General features: G+C 42.6%; 1 protein-coding gene across 1 annotated transcript in view; it reads left to right on the plus strand.

Moving 5' to 3' along the window:
* Window positions 1-22,944, plus strand: part of YIPF7 (Yip1 domain family member 7) — a 40,525-nt gene that overhangs the window by 12,124 nt on the left and 5,457 nt on the right. The window contains exons 4-5 of the mRNA XM_060247300.1: window positions 7,475-7,620; window positions 16,915-17,096. Of these exons, the coding sequence (XP_060103283.1) occupies window positions 7,475-7,620; window positions 16,915-17,096 (328 nt within the window). The remainder of the gene's footprint in view (window positions 1-7,474; window positions 7,621-16,914; window positions 17,097-22,944) is intronic.

Below are 22,944 nucleotides of genomic sequence, written 5' to 3' on the forward strand. Positions count from 1 at the left end.
TAATGCCCAAGACTTGGTGAGAGATGTAAAAGTGATCGCACTGCTTGGGAGCAGTGACCATAACGTTATTGATTTCACCATTTGTATAAATAGTGAGTTGCCCCAAAAGACCAGCACGACCACATTTAACTTTAAAAGGGGTAAATTCTCTGAGATGAGGAAGCATGTGAAGAGGAAACTGAAAGGAAAGGTAAATACAGTCAAAACCCTTGGGGAAGCTTGGAGGCTATTTAAAACTACAATCCTAGAAGCTCATTTGAAATATATACCACAAGTTAGGAAAGGTACAAACAGGTATAAGAGAAGGCCTGCAGGGCTTCCGGGTTTGGCAGAGCGAGGCGGTCGCGTCTCGGAGGAGCTCCGAAGAGACGAGCCGAACTTGGCTTCGCAGAGGGACGTTCTGTCCGTACAGACCCCTGTTGGGGGGGCCAGTACACTGAGGGGGCTAGGGGAAGCGTCTGGAGGAGTTTTGTCTCGAAGACGTTTCTCTCCTCCCTGTCTTGAAGCCAAGCGCGCCTAATGGCGACTTAGCTCCGACCTCCGGAAAGAGGAGGAGAAGCCGCGGCAAGGCGATTTGCTGCACAATGAAATGCTGAAGGCTCAGCTGTATACTTTCAAACCAGGATAGTGGAGAAGTTGCTGTTTATTTGCGGTTCCTCAGACTTGGAAAGGGAAAAAAAAAAGGAAGGCGGATACGTTTGTTTCTGTTCCCTTTGGAGGTGAGAACGCAGGACCGACCACTCCCAGGAGCGGTAGGACGGATAGAACAAAGAGGCTTAACAAAACTTTGTATATTCTTCTCTTCACGGACGGATAAGCGCTCTAGTGACAGTGTTGATGGTGATTTACTATCGTGCCTGGCGGTCGGGACTAACAAGGCTGACAAGATAAATCACGGAGAAGAAAAAGTGGAGGGTGACGCCCTGCTAATCAGCGGCTGTAGGAAACTTTGGCTGGACTTTATTTAAGAGCTGATTTAAGGAGGTCAAAGGAGACCAAGACTGTGTAATTGGAAGTGGTGGAGAAAAGAAGAAAGGTGGACTTTTGTTTGAATCACTTTGCTTGTGTGCTAATTATTGATTACCTTTAAGATATCTGTTAATTGGTAATTTTCTAAGCTGTACACCACTGTTAGTTAGTTACTGGTTATTAGTGGGAGAACAGAGGTTGGCTGAGATAAAATGTCGCAACAGGCTAAGTTTAAAGGTTCCCCGGGTCAACCCAAAACGGTGGCAGATTCCATAGCTCAAGACTCTCTTAAAGAGATCCAACAGATTAAAGAGACCCAACAGACTTTCTTAGAGGCCTTGAAACAAGTTCAAATAGAACTAAGCAAGCAGACAGAAGCTCTAACAAAAAAATTTGAGATTTTAGAGGCGAATTATAGAGATACTAAGGAAGACATTAATGAGATAAAAAATATTACAAAGTCAATAGAAGAGAAGTTTAGTAAAACAGAGGACAGAATAGAAGAACTAGAGATAAAACAGGAAGAACATGAGATTAAGCTAGCTAAGTTAGAGATGGTCCAAGCGGACTATATTATTAGGTTACTAAATATCCCAGAGGAGAAATTGGAGAATCTTTTGGATATAGTAGCTGAGGCATTGACTGAAGTCATAAAAATAGAGAAGGAGGATATAATAAAAGAGATTGATTTTATACATAGAGTTGGTACCCAATACGCGAAAAAGAACGATTTACCAAGAGAGGTTCACATAAAGTTTGTTCGTAGGTGTATGAAAGAACGTGTGTGGCGTGAGTTAAGAGATCAATCTCTCACGATTAAAGGTACAAAAATTAGAGCTATGAGAGAGATCCCGTGGATAATAAGGCATAAGAGAAGAAACTATACTAATTTAGTGGGTATGCTGCAAGACCGAGGGATAATTTACAGATGGATGATCCCGGAAGGGGTGTTGTTTACATATGGTGGTGTAAGATACAAGATTGACTCCTTAGAGAAGGTAGAGGATTTTATACTTAATCAGGCTAGAACGTGGGAGAAGAAAACGGATAGAAGGATCTCTAAAGGAAATTGGAGTCCAGGAAGGCAATCAGACCCAGTTGAGGTTCCAGATTATCGTTCACAAGAAGAAAAGACTGAAACTGAAACTGATCAAGCGCAAGAGCGAGGACAGAGAGAGACAAGAGCTCAAAAGAAAAAGAAGAATTTTTAAGGAAGATTAAGATATTGTTTAGATTCCTAAATGATGAATAGTTTAAAGATTTTGTCTCAGAATGTAAATGGTCTGAACTCGCCTCAAAAAAGGAAACGTGTTTTTCAGCAATTAAAGAAATTAAATTTGGATATTATATGCTTGCAGGAGACTCACTTAAGAAAACGGGATGAGGCATATCTTTTTAATAAGAAGCTAGGTAATATGTTTGTGACCTCAGAATTGGAGAAAAAAAAAAGGGGTTTGGTGACCTATGTTAATGAGCGACTGCAAGCCAAATTGATTTTTCAAACAGAGGATGCAAGGATGCAAGGTATAGAGATAATTATGGAAAAAGTAAAATTTTTGTTAGTTAATATTTACGCACCTAATGTTAAACAGACCCAATTTTATAGAGATTTATATACAAAGATCAGTGCATACAACTATGATGAGATTTGTCTATTAGGAGACTTTAATGCGGTCACTTGTCCCATGCAAGATAGAAATTCTATAAATCATAAAAAAGGTAGGAAAAAACTAGGTAGTAATACACTACCAGATAATTTTTTCAGGATGGTAGATGAGTTTACCCTGGTAGACCCCTGGCGAGTCATGTATCCAAACAAAAGTGATTTTACATTTTTTTCAGGCAGACATAATTCCTGGTCGCGTATCGATATGATCTGGGTGACAGCTGGAATAATTAAGATACTGGAAGATGCAGAAATACTACCATGCACAATAGCGGACCATAATCCGATTATGATATCTATAAAAGATGTTAAGAAAAGATCAGGATGGAGGTTTAATATAAAGCTTTTAGATGACAAACAGTTTGTGAAATTTATTAAGGAGGAGATGAAGGTTTTTTTTCAGATTAATTCGCAGAGAGAGACTTCCCACAGATTACTGTGGGAGACTAGTAAAGCGTATATGAGAGGGTTAGCAATAAGCTTTAACACTTTTAAAAAACGAGAAGAGAATAAAACTTTAACAAACTTAACTGAATTGCTTAGGCAGAAAGAGAGTTGCCTAAAAGAGAAACCTTCGGTTCAACAAATTAAAGCTGAAATGAAGTTAGTGCAACATAAGATACATTTAATATTCTTGGATGAGATGAAAAAGAAGATTCAATATACCAGATCTCAATTTTTTGAAAATGCAAATAAGCCAGGTAAATGGCTGTCATACAAGATAAGAAAAGAAAAAGAAAAGAAAATAATAAGGGTCTTGAAAGATAAAGATGGTAGTCAGAAAGCAGCAGCAGAAGATAAGAAAAAAATAATATGGGATTTCTATTCTCAATTATATAGTAAAGAGGAGGTAAATTCCGACAAGATAGAAGCTTATTTCAAAGAGAAAAAAATAATACAGAAATTAACGGAAGAACAAAGGACTAGCTTAGCTAGTCCAATTACAATTGGTGAAATTGAAGAAGTATGGGCTAGATTAAAAAAGAACAAGGCAGCGGGACCGGACGGGCTGCCAGCCGAATATTACATATGTTTTAAAGAAGATATTATAATCCAATACAAAAATCTGATTGAGGAGATTTGGGAAACCCAGCTAATTCCGGAGTCTTGGAAAAGGGCAAATGTATCACTCATTCCCAAAACATCAAAAGATCTAGAGGATATTAAGAACTACCGCCCGATCTCTCTATTAAACATAGACTACAAGATTTATACGTCTATTTTAGCGAACAGACTTAAAAAAATTCTGGCAAATATAATTCATTCTGATCAGGCCGGATTCCTCCCGAAAAGATATATGCGAACAAACATCAGGATTATATCTAATATATTAGAATATTACGACTTACATAGAGAAAAACAAATGATTCTTTTGTTTATCGATGCCGAGAAGGCTTTCGATAATGTTAATTGGGATTTTATGATCAGAGCATTAGGGGAGATGAGTTTTGGTGAGATTTTTATTAAGAGCATACAAGCCTTGTATACAGAACAAGTTGCTAGATTTATCATTAATGGAGACTTAACAGAAGAGGTAAAGATACATAAAGGTACAAGACAAGGATGCCCACTCTCTCCGCTGCTCTTTATTTTACTATTGGAAATCTTAAATAACTTAATCAGGGCTAACAGCAAAATTAAAGGACTGGAAATTAAGAAAGAGTCGTATAAGATCTTAGCATATGCCGATGACTTGGTATTGATATCACAAAATAACAGAGAGTCCGTGGTTGAGATTTTAAAAGAATTAGAAGACTATGGTCAAGTCGCGGGTCTAAGAATAAATAAACAAAAATCTAAGATGCTTAACAAAAATATCTCTCCTCAAGAGGTGAGAGAGCTTGAAAGATTAACCGGATTCAGTAATGAAACAAAAATAAAATATTTGGGGATAACTTTCTCCAATAAGTGTAGCAATTTATACGATAACAATTATGTACCGCTGTTAAAGGAAATTGATTTTTCTTTAAAAAAATGGGCGAACATGAAATTATCTTTTATGGGAAGGATAGCGCTAATTAAGATGATGGTTCTTCCTAAAGTCATGTTTCTGTTTCAGATGATTAGTTTTGGGATAAGGAAACCCTTCTTTACTAAAATAGACCAATTAGTAAGAGCCTTTATTTGGCAAGGTAACCGACCTAGGATAAAATGGAAAATTTTAAAAGACAAAAAAGATATGGGCGGATTGGGACTCCCAGATTGGGAAACATACTATGTTGCGTGCGTCACACTCTGGCTAAAAGAATGGATTCGGTTGGAGAATACGCGCATACTAGCCTTAGAAGGCTCAGATTTACAAGCGGGATGGCATGCTAACCTATGGTATGTGCAAAAAGGGCAGAAATATTTTAAAAATCATTTGATTCGCAAAACCATTTATGAAGTTTGGTTAAAAATTAGAAGACTGATCTATGCTAAGACACCAAGATGGATATCCCCTGAAGAGGCGTCAATTCTGCCTCAACTGTATAACTTCAAAAAGATAATTAGGTATCAGGATATTTTGGATGGTTAACAAAGTAATGGAAGCTGTAAAAGGTAAGAAGGACTCCTTTAAGCGGTGGAAAGCTAGTCCAAGTGAGATTAATAAAAGGGAACACAGGCTATGGCAAATCAAATGCAAGACTGTGATCAGGCAGGCAAAAAGGGACTATGAGGAGCATATTGCAAAAAGCAATAAAAATTTCTTCAAATATATTAGAAGCAGGAAACCAGCCAGGGAGGCAGTGGGGCCCTTGGATGACCAAGGGGTCAAAGGATTACTGAAGGAGGACAGGGAAATGGCTGAGAAGCTGAATGCATTTTTTGCCTCCATCTTCACTGTGAAAGACAAGAAGTGTTTGTCCGCTCCAGAATCACTAATTTTGGAAGGGGTGTTGAAAGACCTGAGTCAGATTGAGGTGACAAGAGAGGAGGTTCTACAACTGATAGATGAATTAAAAACTAATAAGTCACCAGGTCTGGATGGCATACATCCAAGAGTTCTGAAAGAACTCAAAGTTGAACTTGTGGATCTTCTGACAAAAATATGTAATCTTTCATTGAAATCTGCCTCCATTCCTGAGGACTGGAAAGTAGCAAATGTCACCCCCATCTTTAAAAAGGGTTCCAGAGGAGATCCGGGAAATTACAGGCCAGTCAGTCTGACTTCAATATCGGGAAAGTTGGTAGAAACCATTATCAAGGACAGAAAGAGTAGGCCCATTGATGAACACAGGTTATTGAGGAAGACTCAGCATGGGTTCTGTAAGGGAAGATCTTGCCTCACTAACCTGTTACATTTCTTTGAGGGGGTGAACAAACATGTGGACAAAGGAGACCCAATAGATGTTGTTTACCTTGACTTCCAGAAAGCTTTTGATAAAGTTCCTCATCAAAGGCCCCTTAGAAAGCTCAAGAGTCAAGGAGTAAAAGGACAGGTCCTCTTGTGAATCAAAAACGGGCTAATTAATAGGAAGCAGAGAGTGAGTATAAATGGGCAGTCTTCGCAGTGGAAGACGGCAAGCAGTGGGGTGCCTCAGGGCTTAGTACTGGGTCCCATGCTCTTTAACTTGTTCATAAATGATTTGGAGTTGGGAGTGAGCAGTGAAGTGGCCAAGTTTGCAGATGACACTAAATTGTTCAGGGTGGTGAGAACCAGAGAGGATTGTGAGGCACTCCAAAGGGAACTGTTGAGGCTGGGTGAGTGGGTGTCAATGTGGCAGATGAGGTTTAATGTGGCCAAGTGCAAAGTAATGCACATTGGGGCCAAGAATCCCAGCTACAAATTCAAGTTGATGGGTTGTGAACTGGCAGAGACTAACCAAGAGAGAGATCTTGGGGTCATGGTAGATAACTCACTGAAAATGTCAAGACAGTGTGCGATTGCAATAAAAAAGGCCAACGCCATGCTGGGAATTATTAGGAAGGGAATTGAAAACAAATCAGCCAGTATCATAATGCCCCTGTATAAATCGATGGTGCAGTCTCATTTGGAATACTGTGTACAATTCTGGTCACCGCACGTCAAAAAGGATATTATAGCATTGGAAAAAGTCCAGAAAAGGGCAACTAGAATGATTAAAGGGTTGGAACACTTTCCCTATGAAGAAAGGTTAAAACACTTGGGGCTCTTTAGCTTGGAGAAATGTCGACTGCGGGGTGACATGATAGAGGTTTACAAGATAATGCATGGGATGGAAAAAGTAGAGAAAGAAGTACTTTTCTCCCTTTCTCACAATACAAGAACTCGTGGGCATTCGATGAAATTGATGAGCAGTCAGATTAAAACAGATAAAAGGAAGTACTTCTTCACCCAAAGGGTGATTAACATGTGGAATTCACTGCCACAGGAGGTGGTGGCGGCTACAAGCATAGCCAGCTTCAAGAGGGGGTTAGATAAAAATATGGAGCAGAGGTCCATCAGTGGCTATTAGCCACAGTGTGTGTGTGTGTGTGTGTGTGTGTATATATATATATATATATATATATATATAAATAATTTTTTTGGCCGCTGTGTGACACAGTGTTGGACTGGATGGGCCATTGGCCGGATCCAACATGGCTTCTCTTATGTTCTTATAAGTATTTACATTTTTTAAAAAATGCAGTCAAGACCACGGAGTCACTGTTGACACCTGTTTTTCCTTTTCATAACAGAGTAATCAATACTTCCCAATTTAGAGTCCAAATTAAGTCTTGGCTATTGCACATGAGTCATTAGGGTAATTTGCTTATAGCCAATTCTCTGTTTTATTATTTTGGGACTGAAAGCTTCCCTGATGAACCGTTACAGTGAGATTTTTTTATTTTAGGAGAATGAACCATTTCAAAACTTTTTTTCCCTCCCTGTTGCAGAACTAGGAATCAACTTTGATCACATCTGGCAAAAAACCTTAACGGTCCTCAATCCATTGAAGCCAGCAGATGGCAGCATCATGAATGAGACGGACTTGACAGGGCCGATGGTTTTCTGTTTGGCGCTGGGAGGCACGCTGCTGCTGGTATAGTACCATAGAAACAGTAGGCATTCCGATCACAACCTTTCCCGTGGGTCAGTGTCTGAGGGACAGCAAAGGGGCTGAGCTGTTTCGTCTGTTTGTATGGGAAAGGGGTCAAATTACATGGGATTTCAAGAGATTCCTCCCCCCGCTCTTAGAGAGGAAGAGAACAAGAGAAAAATGAACAAATAATGTAAATCCAAAATAGCTCTGCTGAAGCAGAAAAAGAAGTAACCATAATGTGATACCGAAGAAATGGAGCAGAATGAAAACTTAAATGCCTTACTCTTGTTCAAATTTTTGTGAATCAGATCTATGGAAAATCAGACTAATATGGGCTGTAATGTCTCCAGTGCCTGACAGCCCTGGCCTTTCCTTATTTCTAACTATACAGAGAGCATTTTATATTAGGCTAGGAAGAGCCCAGTCTAGCCCAGGGGTGTCAAACTCATTTGTTATGAAGGACGGATCTGACATAAATGAGACCTTATTGGGCCGGGCCATGTCAGGTTGGGCCGGGCCATGTCGGGCCGGGCCATGTGTGCACCTATTTAAGACTAGGTAGCAGAGATATAAATTTTATAAAGAACACAAACATATCTTTTTTTAAAACATGCTTAAAACGTTAGCACTCATTGGTCTTAAAGGTGCTTTCTTTGTATTTCTCCCATGGGATCCAGGGAACTAGGCAAAGGAAGCTCTGGCTCTTTCCTTCCTTCCCCAGGGGACTGGGGATGGGGAGCCTCAGCCAATAAAAGAGAGACTTGGCTCAGTAGCTCTACTGTGCGATTGAGAGAGCCTGGCAAAGCAAGCTCTCCCTCCCTCCTCCCTCCCCAAGGGAGGAGCCTCAGCCAATGGATAGAATAGAGGTTTTGCTTTGTAGCTCCTGTGCAATTAAGCAAACCTTGCAAAGCAAGCTGTCATGCAGAAGGAAGCAAGATATAGGGAGAAGGAAGCAGATGACAGCCAGTTGCTCAAGGGCCTGATAGGAGCCCTCCAGGGACCTGATTCGGCCCCCAAAATGCATGTTTGACACCCCTGGTCTAGCCTAATACAGTTTTGTCCCTTATGTGGCAGTCACCATCTGGCTGGCCACACCCTGGCCATTTGGGCTGCCACCATATCTGTGAGCATGCAGAGTCCATGATCTATCTCAGGGGTGGCCAACAGTAGCTCTCCAGATGTTTTTTTGCCTACAACTCCCATCAGCCCCAGCCAGCATGGCCAATGGCTGGGGCTGATGGGAGTTGTAGGCAAAAAACATCTGGAGAACTACCATTGGCCACCCCTGATCTATCAGTTAAGGGCTCCAGGACTTCAACAATGAACTTCAGACCAAGCCTGCTGAGCTACCTGTGTGCTTAGACCTCCCAGCTGTCTTCGGTGGCCCAGGTTTAAATTTCCATTTAGTCATGAAGTTCACCTTGGGCCAGTTGCTCTCTCTCAGACTAGCCATCCTCACTGGGTTATTGTGAGGATAAAATGGAGCAGGAGAGAACTATGCATGGTGATTTGATCTCCTTGTTGAAAGGTGAAATAAAAATGTACCCGTGTGCTCCAATGGATGTACACCATCCATTCTTGTGACCAGCAGATATTCAGATTTCGGTGGATTAAATAGGCCTAGTGTAAATATTAGGAGCCTGGTTTTCTTCTCTTATCTGTTCGAAAGAGTAGTGCCTTCTGTCCGACATGCATCACCCACAGACTTTCTTCTCCAAAAGTAGATATCATGGAGAGTATGGGCCTGATTTGGCTCTGACTTGGCCTGGTCTATCTTGTTAGATCTCAGAAGCTAAGGTTAGTAGTCAGATGGGAGACCACCAAGGAAGTCCAGGGTTGCTATGCCAGAGGCAGGCAATGGCAAGCCACCTCTGAAAATCCCTTACCTCAAAAACTCTATATCTCTGCTACCTGGCATTATATTTTATGACACACATGACCCAGCCCAGCAAGGTCTCATTTAGGTCAGATCTGGCCCTGATAACAAATGAGTTCGACACCCCTCCTCTATGGGATTTCCATAAGTCAGCTGTGACTTGCCAGCACTTTCCAGGGCCATCTGGCTTGACCAACGGCCCCTGTTGTGCAAAGAAGCTCTGAGAGGCACTTTTTGAAATGTTTAAGGGGAGGGACGGTGGCTCAGCGGTAGGGCATCTGCTTGGTAAACAAAAGGTCCCATGTTCAATCCCCGGCATCTCCAACTAAAAAAGGGTCCAGGTAAGTAGGTATGAAAAGCCTCACCTTGAGACCCTGGAGAGCTGCTGCCAGTCTGAGTAGACAATACTGACTTTGACGGACCGAGGGTCTGATTCAGTATAAGGCAGCTTCATGTTCATATGAATCCACCCCTTTAATCCCGTTGCAAGAGTGATTCAGAGCTGATTCTTCCACTTTACTTTTTGAGCTGCACACAGGCCAAATATATACATGCACAGCACCATGACTTGAACCTCTGCAAACTTCCCAAAGCTTAATGGTTCCCTCAGTCCCTGTCTGTGAGGCATGACATGGAAAGGAACAGCACACTAGCTTGCAGCCTGCTGGCTTAAGAACCTTAACACATAAAACGACCTTGGTCTGCACTTGCTGCCATCTAAGAGAGATGCCTTGGAGAGCCTCGGAGAGCTAGCATTTTGATAGAGAACAAAATCCCAGCTTCCTGGGATAAAGGTCAGAATCTCTGATTTGTGCATTTGTCAGATTATGGCAATGCTTCTTTTCTCTCAGAAGAGCTTTAGCATATTTCTTCTTGGACACTGGCAAGTGCCCAACCACACAGTGCCTCAGTAAGAATGGCATTTCTGTTTGCAAAAGAGCAGACAGTGATTTCTACTGATGCCTCCTTTCCACAGTTCGTATTTGCTGCCTCTCTAGGAACACAATTTGGTGGGGTCCACTGGGCTGAAGTAGGAAGAAGTGGGGAAGACACCTCTCAATGGTTTCCTGGAGACACAACAGTATTTGGGGTAGATTTCCAGGAACTTTAGGATCTCTTGTTCAGGAATGTCCATCTCAAGAATATTATCATAGGACCTGGCAGTCTTTAAGCAGTAGCTGGACAAAGACTTGTCAGGGATGCTTTAGGCCAGTGGTCCCCAACCTTTTTGGCACCAGGGACCAGTTTTGTGGAAGGCCGGTTTTTCCACAGACCGGTTTTTCCACAGACCGGGGGGTGGGGTGGGGGAATGGTTTTGGGATGATACAATTGTGCACTTTATTTTGGTGTGGTGGTTAAGTGCGTGGACTCTTATCTGGAAGAACTGGGGTTGATTCCCCACTCCTCCACTTGCACCTGCTGGAACGGCCTTGGGTCAGCCATAGCTCTCGCAGAATTGTCCTTGAAAGGGCAGCTGCTGTGAAAACTCTCTCAGACCCACCCACATCATAGGGTGTATGTTGTGGGGGAAGGAGATAAAGGAGATTGTGAGCTGCTCTGAGATTCAGAGTGAAGGGCAGGATATAAATCCAATGTATTATGATTATTATGACATTGTAATATATCAGGGGTGGCCAACGGTAGCTCTCCAGATGTTTTTTGCCTACAACTCCCATCAGCCCCAGCCAGCATCGCCAATGGCTAGGGCTGATGGGAGCTGTAGGCAAAAAACATCTGGATAGCTACTGTTGGCCTCCCCTGTAATATATAATGAAATAATTATACAACTCATGGCCTGGCTGCTAACAGGCCATGGACTGGGACCGGTTCACGGACCGGGGGTTGGGGACCCCTGCTTTAGGCTGATCCTGCACTGGGAAGGGGGTTGGACTAGATGGCCTGTATGGCCCCTTCCAACTCTGTGAATCTGTGAGCTTGATAGCTGGGTCACAGAATGTCCTGCCTACTTCTAAAACAGAAAGTATTAGTGCACCACAACACATCCATTTCATAGCTACTTTTTTCATTCTGATTCTGACATCATGTAAAAGAGTGGTGGCCAAACTTACTTAACATAGGAGCCGCATAGAATAAATGTCAGATGCTGACATGAACATCAGATGTTTGAGATCTGCAAGACAAGAAGGGAGGGAGGGAGAGAGGGAGGGAGGGAAGAAAGTAGATGGGGAAGGAGGGAAGAAAATAGGGAAGGGGGAGGGAGAGGTGGAAAGAAAGCAAATTTAAATGTATTCTCCAAGCTGCCAGCTGGAGAGGGGAGAGCCAGTTTGGTGTAGTGGTTAAGTGTGCGGACTCTTATCTGGGAGAACCGGGTTTGATTCCCCACTCCTCCACTTGCACCTGCTGGAATGGCCTTGGGTCAGCCATAGCTCTGGCAGAAGTTGTCCTTGAAAGGGCAGCTGCTGGGAGAGCCCTCTCCAGCCCCACCCACCTCACAGGGTGTTTGTTGTGGGGGAGGAAGGTAAAGGAGATTGTGAGCCGCTCTGAGACTCTTCGGAGTGGAGGGCGGGATATAAATCCAATATCTTCTTCTTCTTCTTAAAGAAAGAAATATGTTCTCCAAGCTGGTTGATTGGGCAGTGGGGGCTTTGAGAGCCACAGTTTGGCCATCCTTGATCTAAAATGATGTCTCTAATGAACAAAAAGGAGGATAAAGCATATAAAAATGTGCTAGCCAGAAAGACAGCAGGGACTGGTTTGTTCCAGCTCCTATCTTCCACCCCTCCCCCATACCTACCTCCATTCTTTGGGCTGGATCCAACCAGTGGTGAAATAGAAATAGAAGAAGGGGGCTCCTTTGACCACTCCAAAAGGTCATGCTAGGAAACATGGGACCTACACAGATAAAAATCATGATGGGGTGGGGAATGTAGCAAACAGGATAACTGGGCAACACTGAATGGAAAAGCTGGCTGGATCCAGCCCTGTTTTTACTGCACCCAAGTTTCTCTCTTACATCCAAGTTTTTCTGCAGTCTATCAAGGAGAGTTTTCATTTAGCAACTGTCCTGCCTCTGGCATAGCAATTTGGTTAATCTTAGATTAAGCTGCTAAGTAGGGCCGTGTCAATTAATCAAACGCTCTGGAACAAACAAGTTAAAATATTAGCTGATTATTGCTGGCATTGTGTTTACGCGCAGCATCTGCACAAAATATTGCCGATCAAACCTCCCTGCCCAAATTGAAAATGCTAAACCTATTGAAAACCTTTAATGACTGCTGAGGTGGTTGATAGTAATCTGTTACCCTAATGGCATTATACACCACCATGTCGGCAGCAATCTTGGAAGTGCTAGGAATATGAGTGCACGCAAAAGGCTGCTGCCTGTTAATGTTCATTTGGAGAGGAGGTTCTCCCTGACATTGTTCAACTTCTGACATCTCTTCTTCTGAAGTCAGTAGTAATGGACTCGGAACACTTAGAATGCCATTTTAAAAATAGCAACCAGCCAAAACAAAATCATCTGAAGAACAGTCAACTGTCAATGACAGGGTAACCTTGCTGCTTTCTGTAATGCTGCAACGTTAGTGGGAAAATAACATACTAGCTGGGTTCAGGTAGCCAGCTGGAGGTTGTCTCAGCCTTCCATCCTTCTGAGGTGGGTAAAATGAGGACCCAGCTTGCTGGGGGGAAAGTGTAGATGACTGGGGAAGGCAATGGCAAACCACCTCGTAAAAAGTCTGCCATGAAAATGTTGTGAAAGCAACGTCACCCCAGAGTCAGAAATGACTGGTGCTTGCACAGGGGACTACCTTTACCTTTTATGAAAACTGTGTCCCTATGTTAAACTGTTAACACAAAAAAATGTTAAATACAGAGAAACAAATGGGTAGAAGTCTGCAGTAATGAAAACCTAGTTTTCACAGAAGTTTTCACACATGGATCTGAGCCATACGTAGATAACTCTTCTTCTTCTAAATAATAATAATAATAATAAATTTTATTTATATCCCGCTCTCCCCACCTCGGCAGGCTCAGGGCGGCTAACAACATTTTATAAAAACATACAGTAGTTAAAAGCCTTTAAATTTAACAATATAAAACATTAAACACTAAACTTAACAACATTAAAACCAATCCAATGAGTACAGTTATTCAGCGGTATAGGTCTTCAAACCGCATTGGCGGATCCTTAATTACCGATCTTCTTAGCAGTCCAAGTGTGCAAGCTTAAAAAGGGTGGTCTTGCAGGCCCTGCGGAACTGATCAAGGTTCCGCAGGGCCCGCACCTCCTCGGGGAGTCGGTTCCATAGGGTAGGGGCCGCGATTGAGAATGCCCGTGCTCTAGTATTCTGGTGTTTAATCTCCTTCGGCCCAGGGATGGTCATTAGATTTTTCCCAACTGCATTTCAAGAGAATCTCCTATCCCCATACACACAGAGGGGGGGGAAATGACATGAAAAAAAGACAAGGCCTCACCCTGACAAGCTAGTTTGCTTTTCTTGATAGAGGTCAGGGTGTTTTTTTTTGAGCAGTACTGAATAGGAACGCAGTTCCGGCTGGCTTGGTGACAGGAGGTGTGACTTAATATGCAAATGAGTTTCTGCTGGGCTTTTTCTGCAAAACACCCTGTGCAAAACAAGGGCGACATCAGGGGTGTGGCCTAATATGAAAATGAGTTCCTGCTGGGCTTTTTCTACCAAAAAAGCCCTGATAGAGGTAATTGTTGTGCATTGGGACCTGGATAGGGCTGTCAAGCTCCTGCCAGGGGCGGGGAATCCCCTGGTCTTGAGGGTCCCAACCCACCAGCAGGGAGCAAGCCCCCGGGGGATCCCTACCCCCAAAGAGCCCCATCGCCGTGCGCCATCCACAACATGATGTCACCCAGAAGGAAGCCTATTTGCTTCTCTGCTGAATCAGCATTCATAGTTTCTAATGTAATACTACAAACCGAAACACATAATGCCTTTGTTATATTTATATAACAGAGACTAGATGGCCATCTGATAGCAATGAAGATCCTGTGAATTTAGGGGGAGGTATTTGTGAGCTTCCTGTATGGTGCAGGGGGTTGGACTAGATGACCCTGGAGGTACCTTCCAACTCTATGATTCTATGATATTGTTGACATTCCATTTCTACATTACATTATCTACTGACAGCATTTGGGAGGAAGATGCAGAAGCAGATGATGGCACACCACAGCGTTTCCTGTCTACGGCCCACCTAAGTGATGTCTCAGTGAAATCTAGGCCTTTGCCTCACTTACAACCAATGTTCCCTCTAAGCTGCAGAGTCTTGTGAGCATAAATTCTACCTTGTGAGCTACTGGCATTGAAGTTGTGAGCTGCTGCATAAATTAGTGCGCTCTGGGGTCATCCTTCCTGAGCTAAGACAAAAATGTGTGAGCTGGAGGCTAAAAATTTGTGAGCTCGCTCACACTAACTCAGCTTAGAGGGAACACTGCTTACAACCAGGGCTTTTTTTTTCTGCCGGAGCCCACAGGAGTGGCACTCCACCTGGGCTAGCCAGGGTTCTGGCTGGCTTGACCCACCATGCAGTAGCCATGTGCTCCCAAGCCAGGTGGTGTGGCCTAATATGCAAATGAGCTCCTGCTGGGCTTTTTCTACAAAAAAAAAGAGAGCACTGCTTAAAACAGTTAGATATAAACACTGAATTTAGGCCGTTATCTCACTGAAAACAATGAGATGGAACTTTTTGTTTTCGTTGAGTTCACTGAGACCTAGTTATAATTAACTCTTGCTGAACGTTGTACCCAGTATCTTTTATTGGGCCAACCTGTTTTTTTTTAATTTTATTTTCCGATTTATCACCCGTTTTAGACACAAAGGACTCTCAAGGTGGGTCATAAATCGCAACAGAAATAGAATCATTTAAACTGCAATTAAAACCTTAATTAAAAAAATGTTCATATTATGCATTCTTCATTAGGCACAGAGGTTTGGAGCAGTCAATAAACAGAAATATTATTGTATCTCCAGGCTGATGACTGCTTGACTCAGTCTGCTGATTTCATTCATCCCTCACTGCCTGGTTAAATGGTGTTTTAAATGGTGCTGTTATTGGAAAGCTATTCTGTAGAAGATAATCTCCCTCAGCAGACATCCCGCCATGAAGACTTTTCTTCCTGAAATTTAGTTTCCCCTCAACTTTCATTCCCCTGATTTATCTTTGTATCTTTTGTGTGTTTGTGTCATTGGCCTTCAAACATATTTGATTTGCCTATTAGTCTTCGGTCCGCGTTCTGTGGAACCCTTGGGGTTCCATGAGCATCTCCCAGAGGGAACTGGCGGGGAAAGAGGATATGGTGGGATGGGTCATTAAAAACATCTAAGAACAAAGGATGCAGCCTCTCATCTCAGGCACTTCACTGTTGCCAAGTTGTAGTTAATCATCGGCACCAATGTTTATGTCTGAATTTTGTAGCAGTTCCATATATTACTATCAGTTTTATTTTGCAGCTAAGGAAGAATTGTTTGGGTTTACGTTATGGTAAAATCCCCCGCCCCTCACTGTCAGTCTTTAAGCAGTGGCTGGACAAACACTAGTCAGGGGTGCTCTAGGCATTAAGCAGGGGGGTTGGACTAGATGGCCTGCATGGCTCCTTCCAGCTCTTGTGGTTTTTTATGATTCTATATTACGATATAAGATTTCCTCAACAAAATGGAGTCGAAAACCACTGCCCAAAGCATTACCTTCCTTTATTAGATGCTGATAAAGCAATATTTCTAGATATTTGATGAACACTCCAAAAACAATGAATGGTGGAAACCCAATCTGATGATTTGATTGTACTGTGAGCTTAAAAATCCATTTTCATGACAGTCACATTTAAATAGATGCATGGAGTTCAATAGCATGAACCTGAACAGAAGGGGCTTATGAAATAGATCTCTCCTTGCCTTTGGTCCTATACCTGCCTGCTGGCCTCAGATTCAGTGGGAGCTCACAGGAGCGCAGCACGTGAACCTTTCTGAGAGTTCCACCTCCTTGTCCATTGCATAGTAGGTGCAGCTGCATAACAATCCCTGGATGAGCTCCACCACCTATTTTTCTACAAAACGACCCCTGCCTCCCTGAAATACTTTTTCTTAGTTTTGGGGAACTCTAGGAAGGAAGGAGAATTTGCAAATGGTTACCTCCAGTTATTACACGAGCTCTTGCTTCATTCATGGAAGAACTCAAAAAAAGGGAAGGGGGTGATTCTGTGTATTTCCCTTCAAGCCGCAGCCCCTGCCCTGCACCCACCCTGTTCCGAAGTGGCTGCTAACCCACAAGAGCACTTTTCCCAGGAAAACAGAGAATGATCAGTGCCACAAACATCTTCCATTCACGGTCCAAAGGATCCAGCCCCATAAAAAGGTGAATGCAATCACTGTGATATAAAGAGGAGACTCCCCACCTCCTTTCATTGTCTTTATCTTTCTTCATTTCCGTAGGCGGGAAAAGTCCATTTTGGTTATGTGTATGGCATGAGTGCCATTGGGTGCATCACAATCCATGCTCTGTTGAACCTGATGAGCATCGCAAGTGTTTCATATGGATGTGTGGCCAGTGTACTAGGCTACTGCCTGCTGCCAATGGTGATCCTGTCCAGCTATGCAGTGATCTTCTCCCTACAGTAAGTAGTGCATCATATGGAATGCTGGCAGGTTGCTTTGGATGGTTGGAGGCAAGGCTGGCTCAACCATGTGGGTGAACTTGGCATTTGCTGTGGGCCCCGGGCTTTACAGGGCACCAAATTAGACAGAAGGGGTTTTATTTTAGAGCAATGATGTGTGTGTGTGTGTGTGGGTGTTTGCTAGATTTCTCTTTTTCCCCTTTATAATGAATATGGGAAGGTGACAGAAGTTATGGTTTGTCTAGGGCATCAAAACCCCTTGGGATGGCCCTGGTTGGGGCAGGAAGATCGGGGAGGGACGGTGGCTCAGTGGTAGAGCATCTGCTTGGGAAACAGAAGGTCCCAGGTTCAATCCCTGGCATCTCCAAAAAAGGGCCCAGGCAAATAAGTGTGAAAAACCTCCGCTTGAGACCCTGGAGAGCTGCTGCCAGTCTGAGAAGACAATACTGACTTTGATGGACCAAGGGTCTGATTCAGTATAAGGCAGCTTCATATGTTCATATGTTCATAGTCTTACTCTGGGATTGTTTGGGACTGAGAACCCACATCAGAGTTTGAAGGAAATCATGAGGAAAGAGGATATGGTGGAATGGGTCTTTTAAGAATCATATTGATGGATCAGGTCAAAAATCCATTGAAGGCAATGGTAAACCCCCTCAGCTGTTCTCTTGCTTTGGAAGCCAAGAAGGGTTGCCATAAATTGGTTGTGACTTGAGGGCACTTAATAATAATAATCAAGAATCCTGCAAAGATACATCTGCAAGTCCCAGAGCTTTACTAGTCAAATATTTGATGGTGACCATTCTTCTTCTTCTACTACTTCTTTATATTACAGCAGTTGACCAGCCAGATGTCCTTACAAGCTCATAAACCGGATATGATACCTGTCCTCATCGTGCAGTGCTCAAAAATACACTGTATTTATAAACAGTAGCTAATAATAGTTAATAGCTATGGAAAAATTTATCGACTGTGACTCTCTCTAATCCAGTATTTTAAAACAATCCAGTAAATAGACCTCCCACCTTTCTCTCTGCTTTATGTCTGGTCTCCTATCTGTTACATTCCTACTCCTTTTTTATCCATGTCAAAACAGTAGTAGCAGAAACTGTAGAACAATTCTAGAAAGCTACAGCCAGGAAACAAAAAAGCTGCCATAGGTGTTAATTTATATTTATGTTTTAGGGTGTAAGGCTTTGTACCTTACTCCACATTTCCATGGAATAGTGTAGTGTTCAAGCTGGCCAGATTCTAAAGGATTTCTTGTTCGCTTGAAAGGACAGACCATGTTTTAGATGAAAGAGCCATTAATTATATCATGCCTTGACAGCAATAAGCAGGTGCAATTGATTAACCTAGTTAATAATGTTTATTTATACAGCGATGCCTATGTGCATTTAAAAGACAGATGGGACTTATTCCAGAGGACAGCTGTCACATTGGAATTAGAACTATTACTGATTCAATCAAGTGGCCAATGAATGAATGATCCAGTGAACTAAAATTTAAATTGTAACTTTCTTGGAACAGGGACCTTTTAAAATGTTACACTGTAAATCTCCACATAGCACTAAAGCTGGGGTGGCCAAACTGTGGCTTGGGAGCCACATGTGGCTCTTGAAGCCTCCACTGCCCCGTTAGCCAGCATGGAGAAGGCATTTGTCTCTTTAAATAACTTTTCCAAGTCATGCCAGCCGGCAGCTTTGAGAATGCATTAAAGTTAAAGTTGCTTTCTTTCCACCTCTCCCTCTCCTCCCCAACTATTTCCTTTCTTTCCACCCTTCCTTCCTTTCTTGCAGCTCTCAAACATGTGATGTTTGTGCCTTGTGGCTCTCAAGTATCTGACATTTATTCTGTGTGGCTCTTATGTTAAGCAAGTTCGGCCACTCCTGCGGAATAGCTTCTATAAATTAATAAAACCATATGAAGACAGTGTGTGTCCTTTCAAATCAGCTGTCCTATGAGCAGGAGAGGGATAAGAATGAAGGCATTCTGAACAAGACGTGTACAAAATATAATTTGTAACAAAAATAATATTTAGTGCAACAAGAATGGCATAAGCATATAACCTATTTGCAAGCGCACTTACACAACTGGTTTCTGCTTAAGATCCCTCCAAAGTGTTCTTTCTTCATGATGTACTGCTGACCGTATTGCGTTCACACTTCCAGAGGGTCATAAAAATGCACAGGTGCTTTAAGAAATCAACAAGCATGTTACAAAGCATTTGTACATCGCTGAGAACCCAAACACTCAGGGTTGAACAAACTAGTTGTCTTCAGCCTCTCCAGATGCAGAAGCCCCTAAACTTGGGACCCACTTAGCTGCAGCATAGGACAGGAAGTCATGTGGCATAAAAATCATGTGACTGGAAGCAGGGGAGCTAAAGTTATGACCCTACCAGTATTGAGGTCAGGACCATGGACAGCAGACCAAAACAGGTGGAAACAGAAAACGCAAGGCAGGCACCAGGAGAAGCAAGGAACAAGTGTGAGTCAAAAGACCAGAGGTATGGAGGAATCTTTCCACCAGTGAGTGACCTCACCTTGCTTTCCTGCTCATTTTTTTAATCAAGTATGCAAAGTAGAAGAAGATGATGGTATTGGATTTATAGCCCATCCTATACTTTGAATCACAGAGTCTCAGAGCAGCTTACAATCTCCTTTGCCCTCCCATTCCCACCACCACAACAGACACCCTTTGAGGTGGGTGAGGCTGAGAGAGCTCTCCCAGAAGCTGCCCTGGAGAAGTGGGGAATCAAACCCCCGTTCTCCCAGATAAGAGTCCACACACTTAACCACTTCACCAAACTGGCAGAGTATACAGCAGAACTTTCCAAAACTGCTATTCTATAGGAGCTGTCCTTTCAAGGATGCCTATAGGCCTAAAGAGAGCACTGAAGGGATTTACTCAGCTCTGCCAGAATAACAACTTAGAAGTAAACCACTCTAAGACCAAAGTAATGGTCTTTGCAAAAAGGTCCCCCAGAGTATACCATTGGTCATTAGATGATAAACCTATAGAACAAGTTTTCAAGTTTTAGATATCTGGGGGTATACTTCCAGGCAAATGGTACAAGATCATGCAATATGAATGCAATTATTTTAAAAGCTTACAGGAGCATGGGAGCAATCAAAAAAAATTTTTGGAACAAGGGTGGCAGATATGTAATAGCAGCCTTCAGGTTGTTTAAAGCCAAAGTACTTAACCAACTTACATACGGTGCCCCAATTAATATCACCACAAAACCCAAAAGGTTGGAAATTGTTCAATCTAAATTTTTGCGTTCAGTTCTTCAGATACCTCAGGGCATTCTGAACACCTTGATTTGGATAGAAACTGGTATTAAGTGGAGGCGAGGCCTTGGATCATGACCATACAGTACTGGCTGAAATTAATCTTTTCCTCTAAGAGGCCGACAAGATTAATCTTCCAAGATATCTCAATTCCACCATGGATTAGGGTCATAGAGGAAAAACTTCCCTATTTTGGTCTTACAAAACAATATCTTAGCTCTCCTACATACAATGAAGCCAGAGAGCTGGTGAAACAGAGAATATCAGATATTGCCAGACAGAATGATCTTAATAGTATCTCAAAATGGCAAGCCCTTTTAGAACCTGTTAATAGAATAGCACCCATGCCATACTTATAACAAAAAAAAGAGCCCCTTGGTGCAGAGTGTTAAAGCTGCAGTACTGCAGTCCTAAGCTCTACTCACAACCTGAGTTCGATCCCCGGTGGAAGCTGGGTTTTCAGATAGCCGGCTCGAGGTTGACTCAGCCTTCCATCCTTCCGAGGTCAGTAAAATGAGTACCCAGCTTGCTGGGGAGAAAGTGTAGATGACTGGGGAAGGCAATGACACACCACCCTGTAAAAAGTCTGCCGTGAAAACGTTGTGAAAGCAATGTCACCCCAGAGTTGGAAACGACTGCTGCTTGCACAGGGGACCTTTCCTCTTCCATCCTTAGACCAGCTGGAAAATCATGAGTACAGGAGAATTTTTACCCTCATGAGGTGGGACACCCTCCCTTCTGCAGTCTTGGAGGGCAGTTATAACAAAATACTTTTTGAAGATTGTATATGCCCCTGCTGTAATGAAGGGATAGAATCTTTAGCGTATGTCTTGTATGACTGCAAGGTGTACAGCATTCATCGTGAAATCCTTCCTTTTCCTGCAATCTTGCCTATCACTCTTAATCAAAAATTGCAACAACTGAAGGATCTTTTGAATGATAGGAACCCTAGGGTTATACTCAAATTAGCTAAATTTGGCTGGATTGCAAGCAGAACTAGGCATTTTCTTTCTCTTAGTTGGTAGTTTTTAAAATGTTTAATCCCATTATTAACTGTATGTATGTATGTTTTATAATTGATCGTAGCAAGTTTACTTTTGTTCTCTCAGCACAATTTATATGGGTTACTGTAGCGGGCATTGGTTTTATCTGTATTGTTTTTGCTGGCTTCTGCTGTGATCAAACTTGCTTGCTATTCTATAGGAGTTTGTGACCTGGCAGGGCACACCTGATGGTCCTGACCTATGAGTTGAAAACCACTGGAACAATCAATGCAAATACAGTGCAGCAGAGGGGTTTTTTATTTTTTTAAAAAAGCAGCCACAACTGCTTCTTTCTGCAGCTATCCAACTACTCAGTACAGCTGATTAAATGGTTCTTGAAAGTTCTTATGAAAGTGAAACCTTATTTCAATCAAAGTAGTGTTTGAAAGTCAGAATATATCCAAGATTCTGCCAACAGCAACACTTTTTTATTTATTTATACTTTCCATTTCTATCCCATCCTTCCTCGCACAATTATAGCCTTACAGTAATAAAAACGATCACATTTAATTTCCGACGGCGAATGATAAAAGGAATGCATTACAACGGGTGACTATCAGGAAGCGATACCTGAGAGGGGACTGAAACTCTAGATTCAGGACAATTACTCTTCTATGCATGAAAATTAACACCCTCTTAAAGAGCTCAGCTATCTTAGACAGTCTGAACCTGCCATATAGAAATGCTCAGATACCTGCAAGGGTATATTCTGGTGCATGTAGAAACTAAGCAGCAATTAGTCGCAAATTAAACTTTAAAACTAGTGGTCTGGAAGCATGAACACTTTGTAACAATCAATCTTATCCAAGAAAGCAATAGCTTACATTGGATCCTGCCCTGGAAATCTTGTCTATATAAGGTACAGGGTATGTGTATGTTCTTGGGATGTGTTTGTTGTACTCTGTATGGATGGAACTGGGATGGAACACTTTTAGTTCTGATTTTCAGCTGTCTTCCCCCTGTCGCTTTTCTGGCAAACTGGCATTGCCATTTCTAGCAGCTGCTATATCATCAGCTGGGATTGCAAGCATCCCTCCCTGAAGCTCAGTTTAAGGACCTAGGTTTCGAAAAGGCTGAAACGGGCAGGTTTGTTAAGAATTACTTTTCTTTTAGATTGGCTAGGGCAATGGTGTCAAACTTGAGGCCTGGGAGCCAAATCAGGCTCCCAGAGGGTTCCTATCAGGCCCCCAAACAACTGGCTGTCATCTGCATCCTTCTCCCTCTGTCTTACTTCCTTCTGCATCACAGCTTGCTTTGTAAGGCTTGCTCAGTTACACAGGAGCTACAGAGCAAAACCTCTATTTTCTCCATTGTCTGAGGCTCCTCCCTTGGGAAGGAAGGGGGAGGGAGAGCTTGCTTTGCCAGGCTCTCTCAATCACACAGCAGAGCTATTGAGCCAAGCCTCTCTTTCTTCTATTGGCTGATGCTCTTCCCCTCCTGGTCCCCTGAGTAAGAGACTTTGACTGAAATACGAGTACTAACCCTTCTCCACTGCTATGTTGTAGCTCT

This window comes from Heteronotia binoei, chromosome 9, assembly GCF_032191835.1.
Source record: "Heteronotia binoei isolate CCM8104 ecotype False Entrance Well chromosome 9, APGP_CSIRO_Hbin_v1, whole genome shotgun sequence".
Taxonomy (NCBI): domain Eukaryota; kingdom Metazoa; phylum Chordata; class Lepidosauria; order Squamata; family Gekkonidae; genus Heteronotia; species Heteronotia binoei.